Consider the following 26,128-nt stretch of genomic DNA (forward strand, 5'->3'; position numbering starts at 1 on the left):
GCCAAAAGAAGTCAGGGGGCTTGAGCGAGGGTACCAGGACTGCAACACTGAATACACTTGAACATCTACATTTATGGTAAGTGTACACAACTGTATTATGTTCTTCATGTTTCACTGTTGCAGTCATCACATTTGGGTAGATTCCCAAAGCTCAGGTTGGGAGGAGGAATTTAGATAGCATTATGACTGGTTATGAGGTCCTGCAAGACTGCAGTGCCAAAGCCAGCTCTGGATTTAGAGAAAATTGGCAAATGATATTGCTTGGTGAAAGTATGTACAGAACTCCAGGTAGCAGCTTCTAGGATGTCCCTGGTAGGGACGCCTCTGAGAAAGGCTGTAGAGGTAGATGCAGCCCTGGTTGAGAGGGGTCTGATCCCCTGTGGGATAGGTTTTCCATGGTGCTTATAGCAGAAATTAATGCAATGGCCTATCCATTTAGAAATGGTTTGCTTAGAAATAGCCGTCTCCTCTGCCCCTGCAGCAAATGCCACCAGCAATTGTTCAGATTTCCTTTGAGGTTTAGTCCTGTCCAAGTAAAATCTAAGCTGTCTGTGCACATCTAAGGAGTTTGTTTGTGTCTTTCGGCTTTTCCTGGTTAGGGGTCGCCACAGCGGAACTCCGGTCCGCTAATGACTGGTAGTGGATTTTTACGTACCGGGTTACCAGACCTGACGCACAACCTTCAACGAAGGCACGCCCCATTCATGTATGCCTCCACACACAAGACGCTCTAGCTGAGAATCGAACGGGACAACATCTTGCATCTAAGGAGTGCAGTATCCATTTCCCTTTGTTCTGTGGATTAGGAAAGAAGGTTGGCAAATGAAGGGACTGATTAAAATCCACACTGGATACCACCTTGGGCATGAAGGATGGATTGGTTTTGAGGGACACCCTGTCCGCGTGAAAGATGATGAAAGGCTCCACTGCAATAAGGGCCTGTAATTCAGATACCCTTTTTGCTGAACTGATTGCTAAAAGGAAAGCTGTTTTCCAAGAAACAAATTTTAAATCTGCAGTAGCAGTTGGTTCAAAAGGAAGAAGAGCGAGTTTCTCCAAGACAAAGTTAAGGTCCCAGGCTGGGGTTGGAGCTCTCCTGGGTGGTCTTAACCTTTTGGCCCCTTTGAGGAACTGTTTGAGCAGGGGTGAGAGAAGAGAGATGGTTCTGTGTTATAATGAGCTGAAATGGCTGAGGCATGAATTTTGACAGAGGAAAAAGACAGGCCCTTGTGAAACATCTCAGTTAAGTATTGTAAAATTTGAGATAAACTGGGTGCTGCTGTGCTCATCCCTTGAGATTGGTTCCAGGCACAGAATCTTTTCCATTTTTCAGCATAAGATTTTCTAGAACTAGGCCTCCTTGCCTCTAAAATTATATCCATTATATACTGAGGGATGGTAAAGGAGAGATTAGGTAATTAGCCAGGCTGCTAGGTTCAGTGTTGAAAGCTGAGGGTGCAGAATCTGGTTCTCCTGCTGAGACAACAGGGAAGGAGTCTGAGGCAGGTGCCCATGGGGCCAACCGTGACACACTGCGCAAGAGGGGGTACCGGTGTTGGCATGGCCAGTCTGGTGTAATCAAAATCGTCCTTGGTTTGTCCTGTTAGATATTTAGTAGTACTTTGGAGAGCAAAGGCAGAGGGGGGAAGGCATAGACTGATAGGTTTTTTCAAGCTGAAGGACAGAGCATCCACTTTCCAAGCTTGTTTGTGGGGAGTCCTTGTGCAAAATTTGTCCAATTGGTAGTTCTGGGGGGAGGCAAACAAGTCCATATCTGGGCTCCCCCATTTGCTTGTCAAAATCTTGAAAATCCTTGGTTCCAGTTTCTACTCGTGTGGGTCCATGAGGTTTCTGCTTAGTCCTTCTGCCAGTGTATTTAATTTCCCTGGCAGGAATTGAGCTTGTAGATGCACTTGGTAGCTCAAGGCTGTGTTCCACAATGCCATGGCTAGTCTGCAGAGGGGCTAAGAATGTGTGCCCCCCTGCTTGTTTATGTACCACATAACAGTGGTGTTGTCCGTCTTTACCATTAGTTGTCCTGGAAGAATGTGGTCCTTGAAGGCTGTCAGAGCATTCTGTACAGCTAACAGTTCTTTTTGATTGATATGTAGGTGCATTTGACTTGGGTTCCATTTGCTCTGAATACACTTTCCTGTCAGGTGAGCCCCCTCATGCAAAGTCTGATGCATCTATTGTTAGGGTTTGGGCGGCAGGGGTAGTGTGAATGGTAGTCCCTTGTTTTGGTGGCAGACCTCTGCCCACCAAAGGAACTCTAGGCGTAAGCAAGGTAAGATAGGAATCATTGCTTCTAGATCCTGAGAATGTTGACAACATAGGCTTTTTAGATACCATTGTGGCTTCCTCATATGCAGTCTTGCATATGGAATTAGAAGAATACAGGAGGCCATTAACCCCAAGGCTTGCAGTATTTGTCTTGCGGATAAGCAGGGTTACTGTGGCCACTTGTTTGAAGTAGGTTGTCAAATGAATTTGTTTCTCTGGCGTGAGGAAAGCCATCTGGGAAGTTGTATTCAACCTTGCTCCCAGAAATATAATTCATTGACAGAGTACCAGGTGTGATTTCTTTTCATTTATGGTGTACCCCAGACAAGTTGGCAACCTTTGTACAATGGCCAAATGAGTCAAAAGTATGTCCTGGCTTTCTGCCTGAATTAGACAATCGTCCAGGTATTGGTATATATTTGAATATTTCTTTGCCTGCAAAATACAATGACTGGAGCTAGGCACTTTGTGAATACCCTGGGTGTAGTAGATAAGCCAAAGGGCAGTGCAGAGAACTGATAGTGCGTGTAACCTGCTTTGAAGCGTAGGTATCGTCTGCAAGATTCCCTAATTGGGATGTGCAGGTATGCTTCTTTTAAATCTAGTGTTGCCAACCAGGCATCTTTGCCTAGCATAGGAAGCAACTGCTGAAGAGTCAGCATCTTGAGTTTTGGAATCACCAAAAAGGTGTTTAGTAGACAGATCCAGGAAAAGACACCATGAATTGTCCTTTCTGGGTAACAGGAAAAGTCTCGAGTAGAAACCTTGTCCCTTTTCATCTTCTGGTACCAACTGAATAGCCCCTATGCTTAAGAGAGAGAGTACTTGCTTTTGGGCCTCTACCCTCTGATTTGGGGGTAGATCTGGCTAACCGCTTGGGGTTGGTAACGTGTGGAAGTGAAATCTGTATCCTTGGGACACTATATTTAAAACCCATTTGTCCTGGGTAATGAGTTCCCAGTTCTTTGCATGCAGAGCAATCTTTCCCCCCAAAGGGGCAGTCAGTTGAAAAGTGCTTGGAAGTTTTAAAAAGAAGTCATTGAGACAGTTTACCATAGGGGGGAGTTTTATTGCTCCCAGCTTTGGATGTGGAGGCCCCCCCACTGCTTAGTCCTGTGCGTACCCTGTGACTGCAGCCTGGGAGCTCTGCTGGACCTGGGTTTGGACTGAGAAGGCCTAGAAGAGGCAGGAAAGGACCAATTCTTGGAAGGCCAATGCCTACTAAATCTTGGAGGTTGTACTTGTAAAAAATCTTGCATAGGTTTAGCTTTTTCTTCCATCTTTTTAAGAACTTCTCCTGCCTTGTTGCCAAACAGGCGGTCCTGGTTTAGGGGAACATCCAGTAATTTTGCTTTAACATGATCTGGTAGGGATTGCTCCTTAAGCCAAGCATGCCTTCTAAGTACAGACCCAGTTACAGCAGCCCTGCGAGATGCCTCAAGAGAATCAAAACCACATCGCAAAGTATGTTTTCCAACTTCTTCAGCTGAATGCAATAAATCCTGTAAATCCTTATTTTCAGCACAATCAGTAATCAACATCATTTTCTGTTTAAATAATCCAATAATATGCTGCTGATACTTTAACATATGAAACTGGCAGTTTAAGGCCCTAATGGCCAAAGTTGCAGAGGTGTATACATTCTTACCCCATCAATCCAGCCCTGGAGTCTCTATCAGAGGGGGTAGCATTTTTGGCAGCAGTAGCTTTAATGCCCTTGGGCCCCTGTGAAATGGTCACAGGATCCGCAGCAGGATTTTTAAAAAGAAACTTGTGAGAGTCAGGGACCGAGTCAGGGACCCTGTAATATCTATCAGGTTTCCTAGGTGCAGGAGGTAAAGAGTCAGGGGCCAAGCTAATTTCTGCAAATGCATCATCAACAATGTCTAGTACAGGAGGTATGGCTAAAGGCCTGTGCTGGGGCAGGAGTAGCCTCTTTTTAGAATCAGAGAAATCCCGACTTCCCCAACGAAAATGCTCCCTGAGAGTATACAAGGTTTCACCAAAAGAGAAATACTCTGGGGTGGAAGCAGAGGGAATAGAGTCCTCAGCATCAGAATCCTCATAGGTAGATAAGGGTAAATCCTGCTCAGAAGAATCATAAACAAACTCAGCTCTAGGTCTCAGAGGGGGAAGGCTGGCTTCCCCTGATTAAAGTAATAAGGTCTTCAGCCATTCTTATCATTTGTTTTTTAGGCATAGACGCCTGATCATACGGTCTGAGCGTCAGTTTTCTAGGCATGGCTCGAGAGTTAGGCCTTGAAGAAGATGATGGCGGCAGTTTAATACGCAATCAGTAGGCCTGAATACTCCCTCAGAAGCCGATGCCTGCACAGCGGCTCCAGACCCATCCAAGGTAGAGACATCTGCAGGTTCCACAGTTGAAGCATCTCGTGGCATACCGGACTCCGAATGGGACTTAGTAGAGGCCTGCGAATCAGAAGTAGTGGATATCAAGGGCTGCGAAAGCACCTCAATGAGTACCGGCGAAATGACGACTGGCTTAGGAGAAGCGTCATCGGCAGCTTTGGACCTAGGCGGCCTGTCTCTGTCTTTATCTTTGCGTTTTTTCAGAATGTCGGTAGTGGGATGGCTGACCGAAGACATATCAGGATAATTGAACTGAGTATCAAAATATTTAGAAGCAGAAATATACTGATGACGGATAGTTTGTGGTTTAAATAAGGCACAAAACCACGAGGTACATTGTGGTCAAGGCCTACGCAAGGAATACAGTACGAATGAAAATCTTTATGAGATATTTGTTTTCCACAAGTAATGCAATTATTTACTTTTACTGACATCGGTTAAGAGCAAGAAAAAGTTTCCCCAACGGGGTACTTAGCTTTTAGTTGAACACTTCAGTTCTGAAACTCAAAAACGAAAATTTCAGGAGTTGGCCGGCTGGCACTTGCGAACTGCTTCTTTTTCAGGCACCGCACTGCAAGAAAGACTGATGTAATGGCTTCGGCTGCATGTTTTATACCCCTGATGACCTGACGTCACGGAAGAAGAGACAGCAACTGACGCAGGACCCAAGACTTTGTTAAACAGGCCGACTGAGGTCTACTGCAAACAGATAACCCAAATGTGATGACTGCAACAGTGAAAAACGAAGAACATCTGCGTGGTTTCCTTCTGACAGGAAGAGTAATTCCTGTGATATTTAGGGACTGGAGACATAAAAAGCTGTTTCAGTTCCTTAAGCTCTTTCCCATTCTCATGCAGGGACTTGAACAGGGCTGCAGCTTCAGCACCAAAAAGGGCATCATTGTCCAGAGGTGCATACATAACTTTATCCTTAACACCTTTAGGGAAAGGCTGCAGTCACAGCCATGAGTACCTCCTAAGTATAGAACCTGAAGCTGCTGACCTTGCTGATATCTCAGCTGCATCATAACTGCATTTAATAGGGTTTCTAAGCACCTGGGCTGAGGTGGACAGTAGAGAGGTAAGCTGCGCCTTGGCAGGAATGTCTGAAACCAGCTTAGAAGCTTGGGAAAGCAAGGCCAGGACATATTTTGACATGTGGTTTCAGTAGTTAACAGCTCTGAAAGCCAGGGTAGAGGGAGTATACACTTACTTCCATAACCTTTCCATCATTTTAATATCCTTGTCTGAAGGGAGCAGATTGGTACAGGGAAGCAATTTGGACGGTTTGTCTGCAGAGAGAGAGAGAGAGATAACTGCAGGGTTTGCAGGACGACATTTGAAATGACACTTACTGTCCTTAGTGACCTTACAGAATCTGTCAGGCCTTTTAGGGGCTGGAGGTTGAGAATCTGGAGTCTTAGACACTGAGCAAGGCATCCAGAAAGGCAGGAAGAAAAGGAGGAATGGCCGAGGCAGAAGGAGAGTCCATCTGCAACAGGTCGTAATATCTCTTTTTAACATCAGATACTTGACTACTTTTTCTCATTTGAAGTGATCTCTCATCCTGGAAATAGTTTCTCCAAAGGATAAATCTTCCTCTGTAGAATCCCCACTGTTGGAATCTAATTCAAGGGAAGCATAACCCAGAGGAGACACAATCTGGGAAGTGCAGAACAGGATTCATCAGATGAAGAAGAGGAATCTTCTTCTTCACCAGAGGGCTGCTGTTCCTCCACTGATCTCCTGGGAGTGGGAGAAGGGCCAGAGATGGGTGGAATGCTTGAGGATGGGTTTAAAGCCATGAAGGCATTCACAATTCCGTGGGGGAAGGCCTGCCAATCAGGAGAAGAATCCTGGGAGGAGAAATATGTTTCTCCTTCTTTTTACCAGGAAGATCCACCATACATTGAGAAGAAAAAGCTAAAGTAAGACTAGGCTCTGCGTCAGGCAAAAGAAAGTACAGTTGTGTACACTTACCATAAATGTAGATGTTTGAGTGTATTCACTGTTGCAGTCATCACATTTGGGTTATCTGCCTGCAGGTAGCCCTCAGCCTGCCTGAATACCAGAGTCTTCGGATTTCTGCTTCAGATGTTGTCGCTTCTTCCATGACGTCAGGTTGTCAGGGGTATAAAACATGCAGCCGATGCCATTATTGCCCCAGATGTCAGGTGACCCCACAACAGGAAGCAATTATATGGTATGGAACACCCCCAGCAAAAAGCAAATATACATGACATAATATATGCCAAATAAGGAGGGAAGGTAAAAGTCAAGAAGTCAGGGGGCTGGAGGGAGGGTAAAGTACAGTTGTGTACACCTACCATAAATGTAGATATTCAAGTGTATTCACTGTTGCAGTTATTACATTTGGGTTATCTGCTTGCAGATAGCCCTTAATCGGCCTGATTAACAGTCTTGGGTCCTGCATCGTTTGATGTCCCTTCTTCCATGACGTCAGGTTGTCAGGGGTATAAAACATGCAGTCGACGCCATTACATCAGTTTTTCTTACCCAGATGTCAGGTGCCCCCCTAATGGGAAGCAATTAAATATAAAAGTACAACGGTATACCTCCAACAAAAAAGCAAATACATCAAAAAGGCTTTTAAGCATAGTAAAGGAAAGTAGAGTTACAGCCAAAAGAAGTTAGGAGGCTGGAGGGAGGGTAACCAGGACTGCAACAGTGAATACACTCGAACATCTACATTTATGGTAAGTGTACACAACTGTACTATGTACTTCATGTTTAACAGTTGCAGTCATTACATTTTGGTAGATTCCCAAAGCTCAGGTTGGGAGGAGGAACTTAGATAGCATTAGGGCCAGCTATAAGGCCCTGAAAGACTGAAGTGGCAAAGCCAGCTCTGGATTTAGAGAAAAATTGGCAAATGATAATGCTAGGTGAAAGTATGTACAGAACTCTAGGTAGCAGCTTCTAGGATGTCCCTGGTAGGGACGGCTCTGAGAAAGGCTGTAGAGGTAGATACAGCCCTGGTGGAGTGAGGTCTGATCCCCTGGGGGATAGGTTTTCCATGGTGCTTATAGCAGAAATGAATGCAATGGCTTATCCATTTAGAAATGGTTTGCTTTGAAATAGCCATCCCCTCTGCCCCTGCAGCAAATGCCACCAACAGTCTTTCAGATTTCCTTTGAGGTTTAGTCCTGTCCAAGTTGAATCTAAGTTGTCTGTGCACATCTAAGGAATGCAGTATCTGTTCCCCTTTATTCTGTGGATTGGGAAAGAAAGTTGGCAAATGAATGGACTGATTAAGAGCCACACTGGATACCACCTTGGGCATGAAGGATGGATTGGTTCTGAGGGATACCCTGTCCGCATAAAGGATGATGAAAGGCTCCACTGCCATAAGGGCCTGTAATTCAGATACCCTTCTAGCTGAAGTGACTGCTAAAAGGAAAGCTGTTTTCTAAGAAAGAAATTTTAAATCTGCAGTAGCAGCTGGCTGGAAAGGAGGAAGAGTGAGTTTCTCCAAGACAAAGTTAAGGTCCCAGGCTGGAGTTGGAGCTCTCCTGGGAGGTCTTAATTTGTTGGCCCCTCTGAGGAACTGCTTGAGCAGTGGATGAGAGAAGAGGGGAGCTTCGGTGTTATAATGAGCTGAAATGGCTGAGGCGTGAATTTTGATGGAGGAAAAAGTCAGGTCCTTGTGAAGCATCTCAGTTAAGTATTGTAAAATCTGAGGTAAATTGGGTGGTGCTGTGCTCATCCCTTGAGATTTGTTCCAGGCAAATAATCTTTTCCATTTTTCAGCATTAGATTTTCTAGTACAAGGCCTCCTTGCCTCTAAAATATCCATCACAGGTTTGCTGAGGGATGGTAAAGGAGAGATTAAGTAATTAGCCAGGCTGCAAGGTTCAGTGTTAGAAGCTGAGGGTGCAGAATCTGGTTCTCCTGCTGAGACAGCAGGCAATGAGTCTGAGGCCAGTCTGGAGCAATCAAAATCATCCTTGGTTTGCCCTGTTTGATTTTTAGTAGTACTTTGGAGAGCAGAGGGGTGAAGGCATAGGCCGATAAGTTTTTCCAGCTGAAGAACAGAGCATCCACTTTCCAGGCTTCTTTGTGCGGAGGCCTTGTGCAAAATTTGCCCAATTGGTAGTTCTGGGGAGCGGCAAACAGGTCTATATCTGAGCTCCCTCATTTGCTTGTCAACATGTTGAAAATCCTTGGTTCCAGTTTCCAATCGTGTGGGTCCATGAGGTTTCTGCTTAGTCCGTCTGCCAGTGTGTTTAATTTTCCTGGCAGGAATTGAGCTTGTAGGTGCAGTTGGTAGCTCAAGGCTGTGTTCCACAATGCCATGGCTAGTCTGCAGAGGGGGTAAGAATGTGTACCCCCTGCTTATGTACCACATAACAGTGGTGTTGTCTGTCTTTACCATTAGTTGTCCTGGAAGAATGTGGCCCTTAAAGGCTGTCAGAGCATTCTGTATAGCTAACATTTCTTTTTGATTGATATGCAAGTGCATTTGACTTGGGTTCCATTTGCCATGAATGCACTTCCCTGCCAGGTGAGCCCCCCATGCATAATCTGATGCGTCTGTTGTTAGGGTTTGTGCGGCAGGGAGTGGTGTGAAAGGTAGTCCCTTGTTTTGGTGGCAGGCCTCAGCCCACCAAAGGAACTCTAGGTGTAGGTAAGGTATGATAGGAATCATTGTTTCTAGGTCTTGAGAATGTTGACACCATAGGCTTTTTAAGTTACCACTGTAGTTTCCTTATATGCAGTCTTGCACATGGAATTAAAAGAATGCAGGAGGCCATGAACTCCAAGGCTTGCAGTTTTTGTCGTGCAGATAGCAGGGTTTTTGTGGCCACTTGTTTGAAGCAGGTTGTCAAATGAATTTGTTTCTCTGGCGTGAGGTAAGCCATCTGGGAAGTTGTATTCAAGCTTGCTCCCAGGAATATAATTTGTTGGCAGGGTACCAGGTGTGATTTCTTTTTGTTTATGGTGTACCCCAGACAAGTTAGAACCCTTTGTACAAAGGACAGATAATTCAAAAGTATGCCCTGGCTTTCTGCCTGAATTAGACAATTGTCCAGGTATGGGTATATTTGAATATATCTTTGCCTACAAAATGCAATAACTGGAGCTAGGCACTTTGTGAACACCTCAGGCGCAGTAGATAAGCCAAAGGGCAGTGCAGAGAAATTATAGTGCATGTAGCCTATTTTGAAGCGTATGTATCTTCTGCAAGATTCCCTGATTGGGATGTGCAGGTATGCTTCTTTTAAATCTAGTGTTGCCTCCTACGCATCGTTGCCTAGCATACAAAGTTATTGGTGAAGGGTAAGCATCTTGAATTTTGGAATCTCCAAAAAGGTGTTTAGGGTAGACAGGTCCAGGATAGGATGCCATGAATTGTCTTTTCTGGGCATCAGGAAAAGTCTTGAGTAGAAACCTTGTCTCTTTTCCTCTTCTTGTACCAGTTGAATAGCCCCCATGCTTAAAAGAGAAAGTACTTGTTTTTGGGCCTCTGGCCACTGATTTGGGGGTAGGTTCAGCCACCCGCTTGGTGTTGGCAATGTGTGGAAGTGAAATCTGTATCCCTGGGACACTACATTTAAAACCCATTTGTCCTGGGTAAGGAGTTCCCAATTCTTTGAATGAAGAGCAATCTTTCCCTCCAAAGGGGCAGTCAGTTGATAAGTGCTTGGAAATTTTAAAAGGAAGTCATTGAGACAGTTTACTATACGGGGGATTCTTATTATTCCCAGATTTGGGAGTGAAGACCCCCCCACTGCTTAAGTTCTGTGTGTCCCCTGGGGCTGAAACCTGGGGTTTTTGCTGTGTCTGGGTTTGGCTTGAGAAGACCTGGAAGGGGCTGGAAAGGACCAATTCTTAGAGGGCCAGTGCCTACTAAATCTAGGAGGCTGAACTTGTAAAAAATCTTTAACAGTTTGCATATATTTAGCTTTATCTTTCATCTTTTAAAGAACTTCCTCAGCCTTGTTGCCAAGCAGGCGTTCCTGATTTAAAGGAGCATCCAACAATTTAGCTTTAACATGATCAGGCAAAGATTGCTCCTTAAGCCAAGCATGCCTTCTGAGGACAGACCCAGTAACAGCAGCCCTGCAAGAGGCCTCTAATGAATCAAAACCACACTGCAAAGTGTTTTTTTCAACTTGTTCAGCAAAATGCATTAAATCCTGTAATTATTTTTTTCCACACAGTCAGGAATCAACATAATTTTCTGTTTAAGCAGTCCAATAACATGTTGCTGATACTTTAACATATGAAACTGGCAGCTTAAAGCCCTAAAGGCTAAGGTTGCAGAAGTGTAAACCTTCTTGCCCCATCTATCCAGCGCCCTGGAGTCTCTATCAGAAGGGGCAGGATTTTTAGCAGTAGAAAGCCTTAATGCCCTTGGGCCCCTGTGAAATGGTCTCTGGATCTGCAATAGGATTTTTAAAAAGGAACTTGTGGGACTCAGGAACCCTGTAGTATCTGCCAGGTTTTCTGGGAGCAAGAGGCAGGTAATCAGGGGCCAAACTAGATTCCGGAAAAGCATCATCAACAATGTCTAGTACAGGAGGAATAGCTAAAGGCCTATGCTGAGGTAGGAGAAGGAAATCCCTAAGCCTCTTTTTTGAATCAGAAAAATCCTGGCTTTCCCAGTGGAAATGCTCCCTTAGAGTATGTAAGGTTTCCCCAAAAGAAAAATTCTGAGGAGGGGAAGCAGAGGAAATGGAGTCCTATGCATCAGAATCTTCATAAGTAGATAAGGGCAAATCCAGATCATCAGAAGAATCATTAAAAACAGAATCCTGATCAGAAGATTCATAATCAACTTCAGTCCTAGGCCTCTTAGAAGGGGGGGGGGTTGGCTACCCCTGATTAGAGTTATTAGATCTTCAGCCATTCTTATAATTTGTTTTTTAGGCATATTGGCCTGAACATGTGGCCTGGGCTTCATTTTTTTTAGGCATGGATCGAGATTTAGGCCTAAGTAAAGAAGAAGGCGTTGGTTTAATAAGCAAGTCCGTAGGCCTGAATGCACCCACAGAAGCCGGTGCCCGCACAGCGGCTCCGGACCCATCCAAGGTAGAGACATCCGCAGGTTCCATAGTTGAAGCATCTCGTGGCATACCATACTCCGAATAGGTCTCAGCAGAGGCCTGCGAATCAGAAGTAGTGGTTATCAGGGGCTGCGAAAGCACCTCACTGAGTACCAGTGAATTGGCGACTGGCTTAGGAGAAGCATTGTCGGTAGTTTTGGACATCGGCAGCCTGTCTCTGTCTTTATCTTTGCATTTTTTTGGAATCCCGGTAGTCGTATGGCTAACCGACATTTCTGGATAATTAAACCGAGAACTGAAATATTTAGAGGCAAAAATATACAGACAGATAGTGCGCTGATTAAATAAAGCACAAAACCGACAGCAAGGTATGTCGTGGTCAGGGCCTAGGCAAGGAATACAGAACGAATGAAAATCTTTATGAGGTATTTGCTTTCCACAAGTAATGCAATTATTAACTTTTACTGACATCGGTAAGGAGCAAGAAAAAGTTTCCCCAACAGGGTACTTAGCTTTGGTTGAAGACTTTGGTTCTGAAACTCGAAAATGAAAATTTCAGGAGTCGCCGACCAGCACTTGCCAACTGCTTCTGCTTCAGGCACCGCATAGCAAGAAAGACTGATGTAATGGCGTCGGCTGCATGTTTTATACCCCTGACGACTTGACGTCATGGAAGAAGAGACAGCAACCGACACAGGACCCAAGACTTTGTTAATCAGGCCGACTGAGGGCTACCTGCAAGCAGATAACCCAAATGTAATGACTGCAACAGTGAAACATGAAGAACATCCAGGACTGCAACAGTGAATACACTCAAACATCTACATTTATGGTAAGTGTACACAACTGTACTATGGTCTTCCTGTTTCACTGTTGCAGACATCACATTTGGGTCGATTCCCAAAGCTAAGGAAGGGTGGAGGTAGTTAAAGAACATTAGGGCTAGCAATAAGGCCGTGTAAGACTGCTGTGGCAAATCCAGCTCTGGATTTAGAAAAGATAGGCAGGTGGTAATACCTGGTGAAAGTATGTACAGAGTTCCAGGTTGCAGCTTCCAGGATGTCCCTGGTAGGGACTCCTCTGAGAAATGCAGCAGAGGTAGATGCAGCCCTGGTGGAATGTGTTCTTATCCACAGTGGGGTAGGTTTTACATGTGTTTGTAGCAGAAATGGATGTAATGTGCTATCCATTTGGAAATGGTTTGCTTTGAAATGGCTTTCCCCTCTGCCCCTGCAGCAAAGCTAACTAGCAGCTGGTCAGATTTTCTGAGAGGCTTAGTCCTGTCCAAAAAGAATCTAAGCTGTGTATATCCAGAGAATGCAGTATCCTTTCCCCTTTATTCTGAGGATTAGAGAAAAAAGTAGGCAAATGAATGGACTGGTTTAGAGCCACACTAGACACCACCTTGGGCATAAAGGATAAATTAGCCCTGAGGAAAACACTGTCCGCATGGAAGATAATGAAGGGTTCCACTGCTATGATGGCCTGCAGTTCAGGCACACTTTTTGCTGAAGTGATGGCTAGCAGTAATGCTGCTTTCCAAGAAAGGAATTTCAATTCTGCTGTAGCAACTGGTTCAAGGGGGGGGGGGGGAGAGTGAGTTTTTCCAGTACAAAGTTAAGGTCTCAGGCTTGAGTGGGAGCTCTCCTGGGGGGGGGGGGATCTTAAATTTTTGGCCCCTCTAATTAATTGTTTTAGGAGGGGATGAGAGAAGAGGAGTGGCTCAGTATTATAATGTGCTGATATGGCAGAAGCATGAATCTTAACTGAAGAGAAAAACAGGCCCTTGTGGAGCATTTCTGTTAAATAATCTAGAATATGAGGTGAGCTGGGCACTGTTCTCTCCATCCCCTGAGCCTGGCTCCAGGAACAGCATCTTTTCCACTTTTCTGAACAGGATTTTCTAGTACTAGGCCTCCTTGCCTCAAAAATGACATCCCACACCTGCTTACTGAGGGTTGCTGGAGGTGAGCCCAGGGAATTAGCCAGGCTGCAAGGTTCAAGGTTTGAAGCTGTGGGTGCCCAATCTGGCCCACCTACTTGGACAGCAGGGAAGGGGTCTGAGGCAGGTGTCAAGGTTGTAGCACCGTCAGACTGCGCAGAAGGGGGTACCAGTGCTGGCGTGGTCAGTCTGGTGCAATCAGAATTGTTCTTGGCTTGTCCTGTTTGATCTTTAGTAGAACCTTTGAGAGGAGAGGCAGAGGGGGAAAGGCAAAAACTGAGAGGCTTTCACAGGAAAAGGACAGGGCATCCATTTTCCAAACTTGACTGTAGGGAGTTCTGGTGCAGAATTTGTTCAATTGGTAGTTCTGAGGGGAGGCAAACAGGTCTACCTCTGGTGTCCCCTATTTTTTCCTCAAGAGCTTGAATATTTTGGATTTTAGTTTCCATTCGTGTGGGTCCATGAGATTTCTGCTCAAGTAATCTGCCAGTGAGTTTAGTTTGCCTGGCAGGAAATGAGTTTGTAGGTTCACTTGGTAGCTCAAGGCTGTGTTCCACTGAACCATGGCTAGTCTGCAGAGTGGGTAGGAATGGGTTCCCCCCTGCTTGTTTATGTATCACATAACTGCGGTGTTGTCTGTCTTTACCAATAGTTGTCCTGGAAGAATAAGGTCTTTGAAGGCTGTCAGAGCATTCTGTACAGCTAACATTTCTTTTTGACTGATATACAAGTGCATCTGTCTTGGGTTCCATTTGCCCTGAATGCAATGCCCTGCCATGTGAGCCCCCCATGCATAGTCTGATGTGTCTGTTGTTAGGGTTTGGGCAGCAGGGGGTAGAGTGAAAGGGAGTCCCTTGTTTTGGTTGCAGGCCTCTGCCCACCAAAGGAACTCTGCCCTTAAACAAGGAATGATGGGAATCATTGTTTCCAGGTCCTGAGAATGTTGACACCATAGACTTTTTAGATACCATTGAAGTTTCCTCATATGCAGTCTTGCATATGGAATTAACAGAATGCAAGAGGCCATAAACCCCAGGGCTTGCAGGATTTTCCTTGCAGATACCTGGGTTTTTGTGGCCAGTAGTTTGAAGTAGGTTGTCAAATGAGCTTGTTTCTCTGGAGTGAGGAATGCCATCTAGGAAGTTGTGTTCAAGCTTGCTCCCAGGAATACAATCTGTTGGCAGGGTAATAGGTGTGATTTTTTTCTAGTTGATGGTGTTCCCCAGTGAAATCAGAAGTGTCTTTACAAATGCCAGGTGTTGTAATAGCAAGTCCTGACTCTCTGCCAGAATAAGGCAATCGTCCAAGTATGGGTTAAATTTGAATATTTCTCTGCCTGCAAAATGCAATGGCTGGAGATAGGCACTTTGTGAATACCCTGGGCACAGTAGATAAGCCAAAGAAAAGTGCAGAGAACTGATAGTGTGTGGAGCCTGCCCTGAAGCGTAGTTATTTTCTGCAGGATTCCCATATTGGGGTGTGCAGGTAAGTTTCTTCTAAGTCTACAGTTGCCAGCCAGGCATCATTGGCTAGCATAGGAAGAAGCTGATGAAGAGTTAGCATTTTGACTTTTGGAACCACCAGAAAGGTGTTGAGAATAGAAAGGTCCAGGATAGGACACCAGGAGTTTTCTTTTCTAGGAACCAGGAACAGTCTTGAATAAAAACCTTTTCCCCTTTGTTCTGCTGGGACAGGTTGAATATCCCTGATACTGAGGAGAGAGCACTTGTTTTTGGGCCTGTGCCCACTGGTTTGGGGGGAGGTCTGGCCATCCACTTGGGGTAGGGAGTGAGTGGAAGTGGAATCTGTATCCTAGGGAAACTATGTTTAAAATCCGTTTGTCTTGGGTAATGAGATCCCAGTTTTCTGCATGCAGGGCAAGCTTTCCTCCTAAGGGAGCAAGTAGTTGAGCATGACTTGGAAGAGTTAAGGATAAGTCATTGTGCCATTTTTCCATAGGGGGTGGCTTACTACTCCCTGCTTTGGAAGTGGGGGCCCCCTACTGCTTAGTTCTGTGCATAGCCTGAGACTCATGTCTTGGTGGTGCTGCTGCTCCTGAGTTTGGACTGAGAAGGCCTGGAAGGGACTGGAAAGGACCAGTTCTTAGAAGGCCAATGCCTACTGAATCTAGGTGGCTGTAATTGTAAGAAATCTTTACAGTTTGCATAGATTAAGCTTTTTCCTCCATCCTTTTGAGGACGACTTCTGCTCTGTTGCCAAAAAGGCACTCTTGGTTTAAGGGAGCATCCAGTAATTTAGCTTTAACATGATCTGGCAAGTTTTGTTCCTTAAGCTAAGCATGCCTTCTAAGTACAGACCCAGTGACAGCAGCCCTGCAAGATGCTTCTAAAGCATCAAAACCACATTGCAAAGTATGTTTACCTGCTTGGTCAGCAGAATGCATTAACTCTTGTAAATCTTTGTGTTCTGCACAGTCAGGAAACAACACCATTTTCTGATTAATTAATCCCATAATATGCTGCTGATACTTTAAACATATGAAATTGGCAATTTAAAGCCCTAATGGCCAAAGTAGCAGAAGTATATACCTTCTTACCCCATCTGTCTAAAGCTCTAGAATCCCTATCAGAAGGGGTAGGATTTTTGGTAGTAGCATTATTACCTTTTGGACCTTGGGAAATTGTCTCTGGATCCGCAGTAGGATTCTTGAAAAGGAATTTGTGAGATTCAGGTACTTTGTAGTACCTGTCACATTTCCTAGGAGCTAGAGGCAAAGTGTCTGTGGTAAGGCTGGATTCCAAGAAAAAAATCATCTATAATCTCCAGAACAGGAGGGATAGCTAGAGGCCTGTGTTGAGGCAGGTTTAAAAATTCCCTAAGTCTCTTTTTGGACTGAGAATAGTCCTGGCTTTCCCAGCGGAAATGCTCCCTAAAGGTATGCAAGATTTCACCAAAAGAAAAATCTTCTGGAGGGGAAGCAGAGGGAATGGAATCCTCTGCATCAGAATCCTCATAAGTAGACAAGGGTAAATCCTGGTAGTCAGAAGGAACAGAGATATCAGATTCCTGATCAGAAGAATCAGAAAGAAAATCAGTTCTAGGCCTCTTAGAGGGGGAAGGCTAGCTTCCCCTAATTAAGGTAATAAGGTCTTCAGTCATTCTAATCATTTGTTTCTGAGGCATATGGGCCTGAGAATGCGCTTTGGTCATCGGTTTTCTAGGCTTAGTGCGAGTTTTAGGCCTGAGGAATTCGGTATTCTTAGCTTGAAACAAAGTCATTCGTTTAATATAAAAATTGGTAGGCCTGAATACACACTCAGAAGCTGGCGCCTGCACAGCGGCTCCAGACCCATCCAAGGTAGAGACATCTGTAGGGTTCCATAGTTGAAGCATCTCGCGACATACCGGACTTCCGAATGGGACTCAGTAGAGGCCTGCAAATCTGTAGTAGCGGGTATCAGGGGCTGCAAAAGTGCCTCACTGAGTACCGGCGAACTGGCGACTAGCTTAACAGAAGCGTTGTCGGCAGTTTTGGACCTAAGCAGTCTGTTTCTGTCTTTATCCTTATGTTTTTTAGGAAGATCAGTAGTTGGATGGCTTAACGAAGCCATTTCGGAGTACGGAGATCGAGAACGAAAGTATTTGGCTACAAAAATAGCCAGATGATGAATAGTTTGGGCGTTACATAAGGCACAAAACTGACAGCGAGGGGCATCGTGGTCTGGGCCTAAACAGGTAACGCAGTAAGAATGAAAATCTCTATGAGGTATTTGCTTTCCACAGGCAAGACAATTGTTAATTTTTTTCTGACATAGGTTAGAGCAAGAAAAAAGGATCCCCAACGGGGTACTTATCTTTTAGAAGACTTCAGGTCTGAAACTCGAAAATGAAAATTTCAGGAGGCGGCCGACCTGCACTTGCGAACTGCTTCTGCTTCGGGCACCACAAGGCAAGAAAGACTGATGTAATGGTGTCGGCTGCATGTTTTATACCCCTGACGACCTGATGTCATGGAAGAAGCGACAGTATCTGGCGCAGAAATCTGAAGACTCTGGTATTCAGGCTGGCTGAGGGCTACTTGCAGGCAGATAACCCAAATGTGCAACAGTGAAACACGAAGATCATCATCAAAATGGAAGTTGCTGCTGGCACTACTGTAGAACTTCTATACATACCATAACCACAACCATGGATACCCACATATATTATCCTACAGGAAAGCACTAGTATTCTGTCTTACAAAGCAATTCATCAATAGAAACAAACTTCATATGATCAGTAACTTTTATGCAAGTCATGTTACAATACTCCGCAATCAATTTCCATTGCATTTTCTACCACTATCACCATTATTCATGTCAGAGTATGTTAAAAAAAAAAAGGATGAAAACCAACTAAAAGAAATTAGAAATACCATGTACAAAGTACGCTGAAGCAGGCAGTGCAAATGAAATGCCAAAGCTCTTTTACCTGTTCTCGTTCAAAGATGTCTCTGAGGTGTTCCAGACCAAGGCTTTTTAAGAACTGATTGATGTTCATGTCAATTCCAGCAACTACAAGCAAAGAAAAGCAATTTATCAGTCATCCAACTTCAGCCAACATTATGAATAAAAACAAATTGCCCTCTATTACTCCAAAACTGCTCTGAATCATTGCTTTCCAGTCTGTTTACCACACAAACAGCAGTTATGAATCCCAAGCAGAAATCTATGAGTAATATTGATCAGTTAATTTATCTATATATCTATCTATATGGGTGTGTGCCAAAACATCAAAACTAAAAATATTAATAAAGAAAGCAAAGCTGTGTAAGTTGAACTATGACAGTAGATGTTCAAATGACCACTGCTGCAGTAGACGTAGCTAATATGGGTTATATTCTGCCAAGGATGCAACAGCCATCCAACTACCAAAGCTTCGGGGCACCTTCCACACAACCAAACCATCAGGTTGCTTGAGGTGAGCTGACTAAAAGACAAGTTTGGGTGCGAAAACCTTCAGAGCCTTCCTGCCAGTAGAGAGGGCGGGGAGAAGCCCTTAAAGGACAATGTTAGGAAAAACAAAAAATAAATGTTCACACCCTGGGGGGGGGGGGACAAAGGGGATGGAGGTAGGGAGCAGCTACTGCAGCAGTGATCATTGAAACTACTGCTATGGTCAGTTCAGCTTACACACCTGTACTATGTTCATCATATTGACCACTGGTGCAGTAGCCTTAGGTATATGGGTAGATTACCTTAGCTAGCTACATTTGGAAGGTGGAAGGAGAAGAGTCCGGAAGCGTTTAGAGAATGGTCTTTTACAAAGCCTGATCTAGACCAAGAGTCCAGAAGCATTTAGAGAATGGTCCCTTACACAGCTGATCTAGACCAACAGAAGAAATCAAGCTTATAGTGCTTTGTAAAAGTATATACAGAGGACCAAGTAAGCAGCTTCTAGAATACTTCTAGAACTCAACACTTTCCAAAAAGCCACAGATGAAGCCAGGGCCTGGATAGGGTAGACTTTGACCCTACCTGGAATAGTTTTCATATGGGGAGTATAACAAAAGATAAAGAACCTTAAACAACCACTTTGAAATAGTCTGTTTTGACACAAGTTGCCCCTTTTTCTTATCTTCACAAAAATGAACAACTGATCCAAAGATCTGAAAGATTTAATTCTGTCAAGATAATGCATGAATTGTATGTGGACATCCAAGGTATGGAGTTTCCTTTCACCCTTACTTTTAATTTGAAGAAGGAAAAAGGGGAGCTGGATAGTTTGGCATAAAGTAAACTTAGATACCACTTTAGGCACAAAAAAGGATCAGTTCCCAAAGAAACCACATCCCTATAGAAAATGACACAGGCCTGACTCACAATAGGAGCTTGCAACTAGATACCAGACTTACAGAGGTCAGAGCAATCAGTAAAACTGTTTTCCATGTTAAGAACCTCAAGTCAGCCAGATTAGTTGGTTCAAATGAAGCAAACGTTAGCTTCTCTAACAAAAAATTAAGATACCAAGCAAAGGCTTCTAGAATTCTTGGAAGCCTCTTATACAAAACTCCTTTTAAGAACATTTTCACATGAGACTGCATTGAAAGAAGGGGATCCATGGGAAGACATGTTAAAATGGCTGATAAATGAACATTGACAGAGGAACAAGAAAGGCATATTGTAAAACCAGAGAACAACTAGTCTTGAATGGGTGCTGGTTATGTTGTTGGCACCAATAAGAAAAAAACTTTTCCATTTGCTAATACATGATTTTCTAGTAGCAGGCTTTCTTGCCTCCATTAGTACATGCTGCACATCTTCAGTGTCGAAAAAGAATTAAAACACTACCATCCAGGCAGTCAGCTGATGATGACTGATGTTAGGGTGTATCAAACACTCCTTTTCTCGAGTAAATAGATCCGGTCTGCGAGGAAGCTTGTGGTAATTGTCCCTGGTTGTTTCCAAAAGAATGCAGAACTATGGCTGCCCGGGCCAGAAGGCAGTCACCACAAAGATCTTGGGGAATTCCTTCTGAAACTTCAGAAGTATTTTAGATATTAGTGGAAAGGGTAGAAAAGCATACAGCAACATTCCTGTCCAAGGAAAATAAAAGGCATCTGTCTTCCAGGCCTTCTTGCATGTAGTCCTAGAACAGAATCTTGCCAGCTGACTGTTCAGAGAGGAGACAAAGTAGTCTATTTTGGAGCAGGGAGGAAGGGAGAAGGGAACCCCTGGATTTAAGGATATCTGTTGTCTCCACCAAAAGATTTCCCTTCTGACAAATTCCAGCACTGGGATTTGAAAAGATAAAAGGGGTTGATGCTGAGACCAAAGAAATTTCAAGATACCACTGTATCTTTCTGGTGTGGAATCATACATACTATGAGACCCAAAATCCTGAGGTATTCCCTCGCAGTGATGAAGTCTGAGTGGAAAACCTTAGAAATAAACATCAACTTTTTTTTTTCCTGTGGAAAAAATACTCTTTAAAGTGAGGTGTCAAGTTGACATCTCAGGAATACAATCCTGTGTGAAGGAGTCAAGAAAAACTTTTAAATATTCTAGTGGAATCCCAGCTTATGTAAGAGATCTCTCACTCAAGAGAGACATTCCTGACACTTTGAAAAGCCTCTGCAAAGATAAGCAAGTCATCTAAGTATGAAAAAAGTGAATATCCTGTAGCCTGCAATAAGCTATAACTACAGCTGGACACTTTCTGAATACTCTTGGTGCAGTGATAGCCCAAGGGTAATACATTCTCGATAATGTGATCCAGACAGACAAAACATTAAGAAACAACTGAAGTCTGGATGAATAGGGATGTGATGATAACCAACTTTTAAGCCTAGTACTGCCATGAAACTTGAAAGAAAAAGAGGCAACAAATTCTGAAGTGACATCATTCTGAATCTGGGCACTTACGCAAACAGGTTCAGGAAAAAAGATTCAAAACTGGTCTCAAAGCATTTACTTTCTTTGGCACTAGGAACATCCTTGAATAAAATGCATTCCCCACCTGGGAAGCAGGAAAGTACAGTTGTTACCTACCATAAATGTAGATGTTCGAGTGTATTCACTGTTGCAGTCATTACACTTGGGTTATCCTGCTGGCAGGCTACCCGCAGTCGGCCCGAATTCCAAAGTCTTGGTCCAGCGTCGGTTGCTGTCACCTCTTCCCAGACGTCAGTGCACCAGGGGTATAAAAGATGCAGCCGACGCCATTTTCTTCAGTTTTTCTTGCCCCACGTCAGGTGCCCCCAAAAGGGTAGGCTAAAAAAATTGCTTAAAAAAGCATGCACTAAAATAAACAATACCTTCATCTACAAGCAAATACACCACATAGGTTGTATGGGATAGAGAAGTACAGACAAGTCCCAGCAAAGAAAAGGGGGATGGTGGGTGGGTAACCTGGACTGCAACAGTGAATACACTCGAACATCTACATTTATAGGTTCATCGTGTTTCACTGTTGCAGTCATTACACTTGGGTTGAATTCCAAAGCTGAGGTTGGGCGGCTGGGTCTAAATAGAATTAGGAGTGGCTATAAGGCCCTGCACAACTGCAGTGGCAAAGCCTGCTCTGGATTTAGAGTAAAGAGGTAAGTGGTAGTGCTTAGTAAAAGTGTGCAAGTTGCAGCCTCCAAAATATCCTTGGTTGGTACTCCTCTGAGGAAGGCTGCTGCCCTGGTAGAATGTGGTCTAATGCCCTTAGGCACTGATTTGCCAAGTTGTGAATAGCAGAAATGAATGCAGTGTCCTATCCATTTTGAAACAGTCTGCTTTGAGATGGCCTTTCCTTGTGATCCTGCAGCATATGCCACTAAAAGTTGCTCAGTCTTTCTGAAAGCTTTAGTTTTGTCCAAGTAGAAGCGTAGCTGTCTGTGTACATCCAAATAATGCAGAAGTCTCTCCCCTTTATTCTGTGGGTTTGGGTAAAAAGTAGGCAAATGAATGGTTTGGTTAAGAGCCACACTGGACACTACCTTAGGCATAAATGTTGGGTTTGTCCTTAGAGAAACCCTGTCCAGATGGAAGATAATAAAAGGTTCCACAGCCATTAATCCCTGTAACTCTGAGACTCTTCTTGCTGAAGTTATTGCTAGGAGCAGAGCTGTTTTCCATGATAAGAATTTTATCTCATCTGTATTGGCTGGCTCAAAAGGAGGCAGTGTGAGTTTTTTCAAGACAAAATTGAGGTCCCATGCAGGTATTGGTGCTCTCCTTGGAGGTCTTATGTTTTTGGCCCCCCTGAGGAACTGCCTAAGCAATGGATGTGAAAAAAATAGGTGGGTCTGTATTGTAATGAGCTGAAATGGCAGAGGCATGGATCTTAATTGATGAGAAGGATAGGCCTTTGTCCAGCATCTCAGTTAGATATTGTAACATCTGAGGAATATTTGGAACAAACGTGTCAATTCCTTGTGCCTGGTTCCAAGCACAGAATCTCTTCCATTTTTCTGCATAAGATTTTCTGGTGCTGGGCCTCCTGGCCTCCAAAATAACATCCATAACAGCTTTAGAGAGAGGTGTATTCTGAATGGTTGCACTATCCGCCATGCAGCTAGATTTAGAGTTCTGAGTTGGCTGTGCAGGATCAGATTGTTTTGTTGGGTCAGTAAATGGGGAATCTGAGGCACTGTCCAGGCTGGGCCTTGGGACAAGCTCCTTAGGATTGGGTACCAGTGTTGGCAGGGCCAATCTGGGGCAATCAATATCATTTGTGGCTTCTGTTGTCTGACCTTTAGGAGTACCTTGGGGAGGAGAGGCAGTGGAGGAAAGGCATATACTGTAAGGTTGTTCCAGTTGAATGACAAAGCATCCACTTTCCATGCTTGTTTGTGATAAGTCCTTGTGCAGAATCTCTGAAGTTGGCAGTTGTGAGGGGAGGCAAAACGATCTGTGTCTGGGCATCCCCATTTCCTTGTTATAATGCTGAAGATTTGTGGATCTAGTTTCCACTCGTGAGGATCCATGAGGTTTCTGCTTAGTTCGTCTGCCAGAGCATTTGTTTTTCTGGGCAGGAATTGTGCTTGCAGGTGTACTTGGTAGGTCAATGTTGTGTTCCACAAAATCATGGCTTGTCTGCAGAGGGGGTAGGAATGTGTGCCCCCCTGCTTGTTTATGTACCACATGACTGTGGTGCTGTCCATCTTTATCAGCAGCTGTCCTGGATGAAGTAGGTCCTTGAAGGCTGTCAGGGCATTTTGTACAGCGTGTAGATGCATTTGTCTTGGAGGCCATGTGCCCTGAATACATTTTCCTGCCATGTGGGCCCCCCAGGCATAATCTGATGCATCTGTTGTTAGTGTTTGCCTGGCTGTGGGTAAACTGAATGGCTGTCCCTTGTTGTGGTGACAGGCCTGTGCCCACCATCAAAATTCCTGTTGCAGGCAGGGAAGGAGTGAAATTAATGATTCCAGGCTGTGGCAATGTTGAGTCCAAACACTTTTTAGGTACCATTGTAGTTTCCTCATATGCAGTTTTGCATATGGAATTAGCAGAATGCAGGAGGCCATGTAGCCCAGAGCCTGCAGAATTTTTCTTGCAGATAACTGGGTCTTTGTTGCCATGCTTTCGAAGTAAGAAGTCAGTTGCCTTTGTTTATCTGGCGTGAGATAAGCCATCTGGGCAGTTGTATTTAAGCTTGCACCCAGGAATATTATCTCTTGAGAGGGTACTAGTTTTGATTTCTTTTAGTTTACTGTGTATCCTAGGCAAATTAATAATCCTTTTACAAACGCCAGATTCTTTAGTAGAATGTCTTTGGTCTCTGCTTGAATAAGGCAGTCGTCCAAGTAGGGATATATTTGATTTCCTCTGTCTGCAAAATGCAATTACTGGTGCCAGGCATTTTGTGAAGACCCTGGGTGCAGTAGATAAGCCAAAGGGCAGTGCAGAGAATTGGTAGTGCATTGAGCCAGCTTTGAATCTGCGGTATCTTCTGCAAGATTGTCTGATTGGGACATGCAGGTATGCCTCTTTGAGGTCCAAAGTTACAAGCCAAGTCTTCTTGCCCAGCATGGGCAGAAGCTGCTGCAGAGTCAACATTTTGAATTTCGGAACGTCCAGAAAAGTATTTAGAATAGACAGGTCCAGAATTGGTCTCCATGCTTTGTCCTTTCTTGGTACTAAGAAAAGTCTAGAGTAAAATCCCTGTCCCTGCTCTTGTTGTGGCACTGGCTGAATAGCCCTCATGCCCATGAGAGATGAAACTTGGTTTTGTGCCTCTGCCCACTGATTGTGTGGCAGGTCTGGCATACCTTTTGCCTTTGGAAGGGTGTGAAAATGGAACCTGTAGCCCTGAGAGACTAAATTTAAGACCCATTTGTCCTGGGTGATCATGTGTCAATTTTGTGAAAACAAGTGCTAGCTTTCCCCCTAAGGGTGCTGCCAAAAGATAAATGCTTGGCATTGGCAGAGGGAAGTAATTAGGACGGTTTCCTATATGGCTGTGATTTGTCTTCTCTGCTTTTGGAGGTAGAAGCACTCCACTGTTTGGGCCTGTATGAGCCCTGGGTCTGTTGTCTGCCTCTAGGGCATCTGTATCTGCCTCTTTGTGGCCTGTCTGACACGGGAAAGGACCAATTCTTAGAAGGCCAGTTCCTGCTAAATCTGGGTGGCTGTACCTGTAAGAAAGCCTTCACTGACTGCATAGATTTAGTTTTATCCTCCATTTTCTTCAACACCTCTTCTGCCTTAACACCAAACAAAGTATCATGCTGTAAGGGAGCATCCAATAATTTTGCTTTAACATGATCAAGCAGAGTCTGTTCCTTTAACTAAGCATGCCTTCTAATGACAGAACCTGTTACAGCGGCCCTGCAAGAGGCCTCCAGTGAATCATAACCACATTGCAAAGTATGTTTTCCCACTTGTTCAGCTGCATGCAATAAATCCTGCAATTCCTTGTTCTCAGAACATTCAGAATTTGTCAACATTTTCTGTTTTAACAGAGGCATTAAGTATTGCTGATATTTAAGCATATGAAACTGACAATTTAAAGCCCTTACAGCCAAGGTAGCAGAAGTGTAAACTTTTTTCCCCCCATCTGTCCATTGCCCTAGAATCTCTATCTGAGGGGACAGGGTTTTTTGCAGTAGCAGCCTTGACCCCTTTGGGACCCAGAGAAATAGTTTCTGGGTCAGCAGCAGGGTTTTTATATAGAAATTTATGAGAATCTGGAACCCTGTAGTATCTGTCTGGCTTAACAGGTGCAGGAGGTAAGGAGTCATCTATAATGTCTAGAACAGGTGGAATAGCAAGAGGTCTGTGGTGAGGTAGTAAAAGAAAGTCTCTGAGGCTTTTCTTAGAATCTGAATAATCTTGGCTCTCCTAGTGGAAATGCTCCCTCATGGTTTGCAGGGTTTCCCCAAATGAGTAATCCTCAGGAGGAGAAGCTGAAGGAATAGATTCTTCAGCATCAAAATCCTCATAGGCAGGAATAGAGTATCCCTGTTCTGAAGAGGAGTCAGAAGAAATGGAAACCTGATCAGACGAATCATATTCAGTGTCTTGCCTAGGCCTCTTATCAGGAGGGGGATGGGAACCCCTGATCAAAGTAATTAGGTCTTCAGCCATTTTGAGCATCTGTTTCTTAGGCATGGAAGTCTGTCCTGGAGAATGCTGTACTTGTTTCCTTGTCTTTAAAACTGTTTTAGACTTTGTCTTGGATTCTGAAGTTGGCTTGATATAAAGCAGTGCAGGTCTGAAAATACCCTCAGAAGCCGATGCCTGCTCAGCGGCTCCAGTCTCATCTGAGGGATTAGTTTCCGAAGGCTCAATACCTTGAGTATCCAGAAGCCTAGTCGTCTCCACGTGGAAGTCGGCGGCGGCCTGTGGCAATGAGGTAGCGGGTGTCAGGGGCTGCGAAAGCGCCTCACTGAGAACCGGCGACTGGCCTAGAAGAGGGTTCGTCGTAAGATTTGGACCTCGGATGCCTGTCCTTTTCTTTTTCCTTGCGCTTTTTATGAACTCCAGTCGTCAGCTGTTCTGACGGCATTATGTAGTTAAACCTTTGGCCAAAGAAATGAAAAGCACAATCGTTCCGACGCTAAATAGGG

At 44.3% G+C, this 26,128-nt stretch overlaps 1 protein-coding gene across 1 annotated transcript in view; it reads right to left on the reverse strand.

Annotated features, from left to right (window-relative positions):
• The window catches only part of TNKS (tankyrase), a 2,150,186-nt gene that overhangs the window by 567,459 nt on the left and 1,556,599 nt on the right, over window positions 1-26,128 (reverse strand). The window contains exon 20 of the mRNA XM_044060937.1: window positions 18,058-18,140. Coding sequence (XP_043916872.1) covers window positions 18,058-18,140 — 83 coding nt within the window. The remainder of the gene's footprint in view (window positions 1-18,057; window positions 18,141-26,128) is intronic.

This window comes from Protopterus annectens, chromosome 2.part0, assembly GCF_019279795.1.
Source record: "Protopterus annectens isolate FY-2018-M chromosome 2.part0, PAN1.0, whole genome shotgun sequence".
NCBI lineage: Eukaryota > Metazoa > Chordata > Ceratodontiformes > Protopteridae > Protopterus > Protopterus annectens.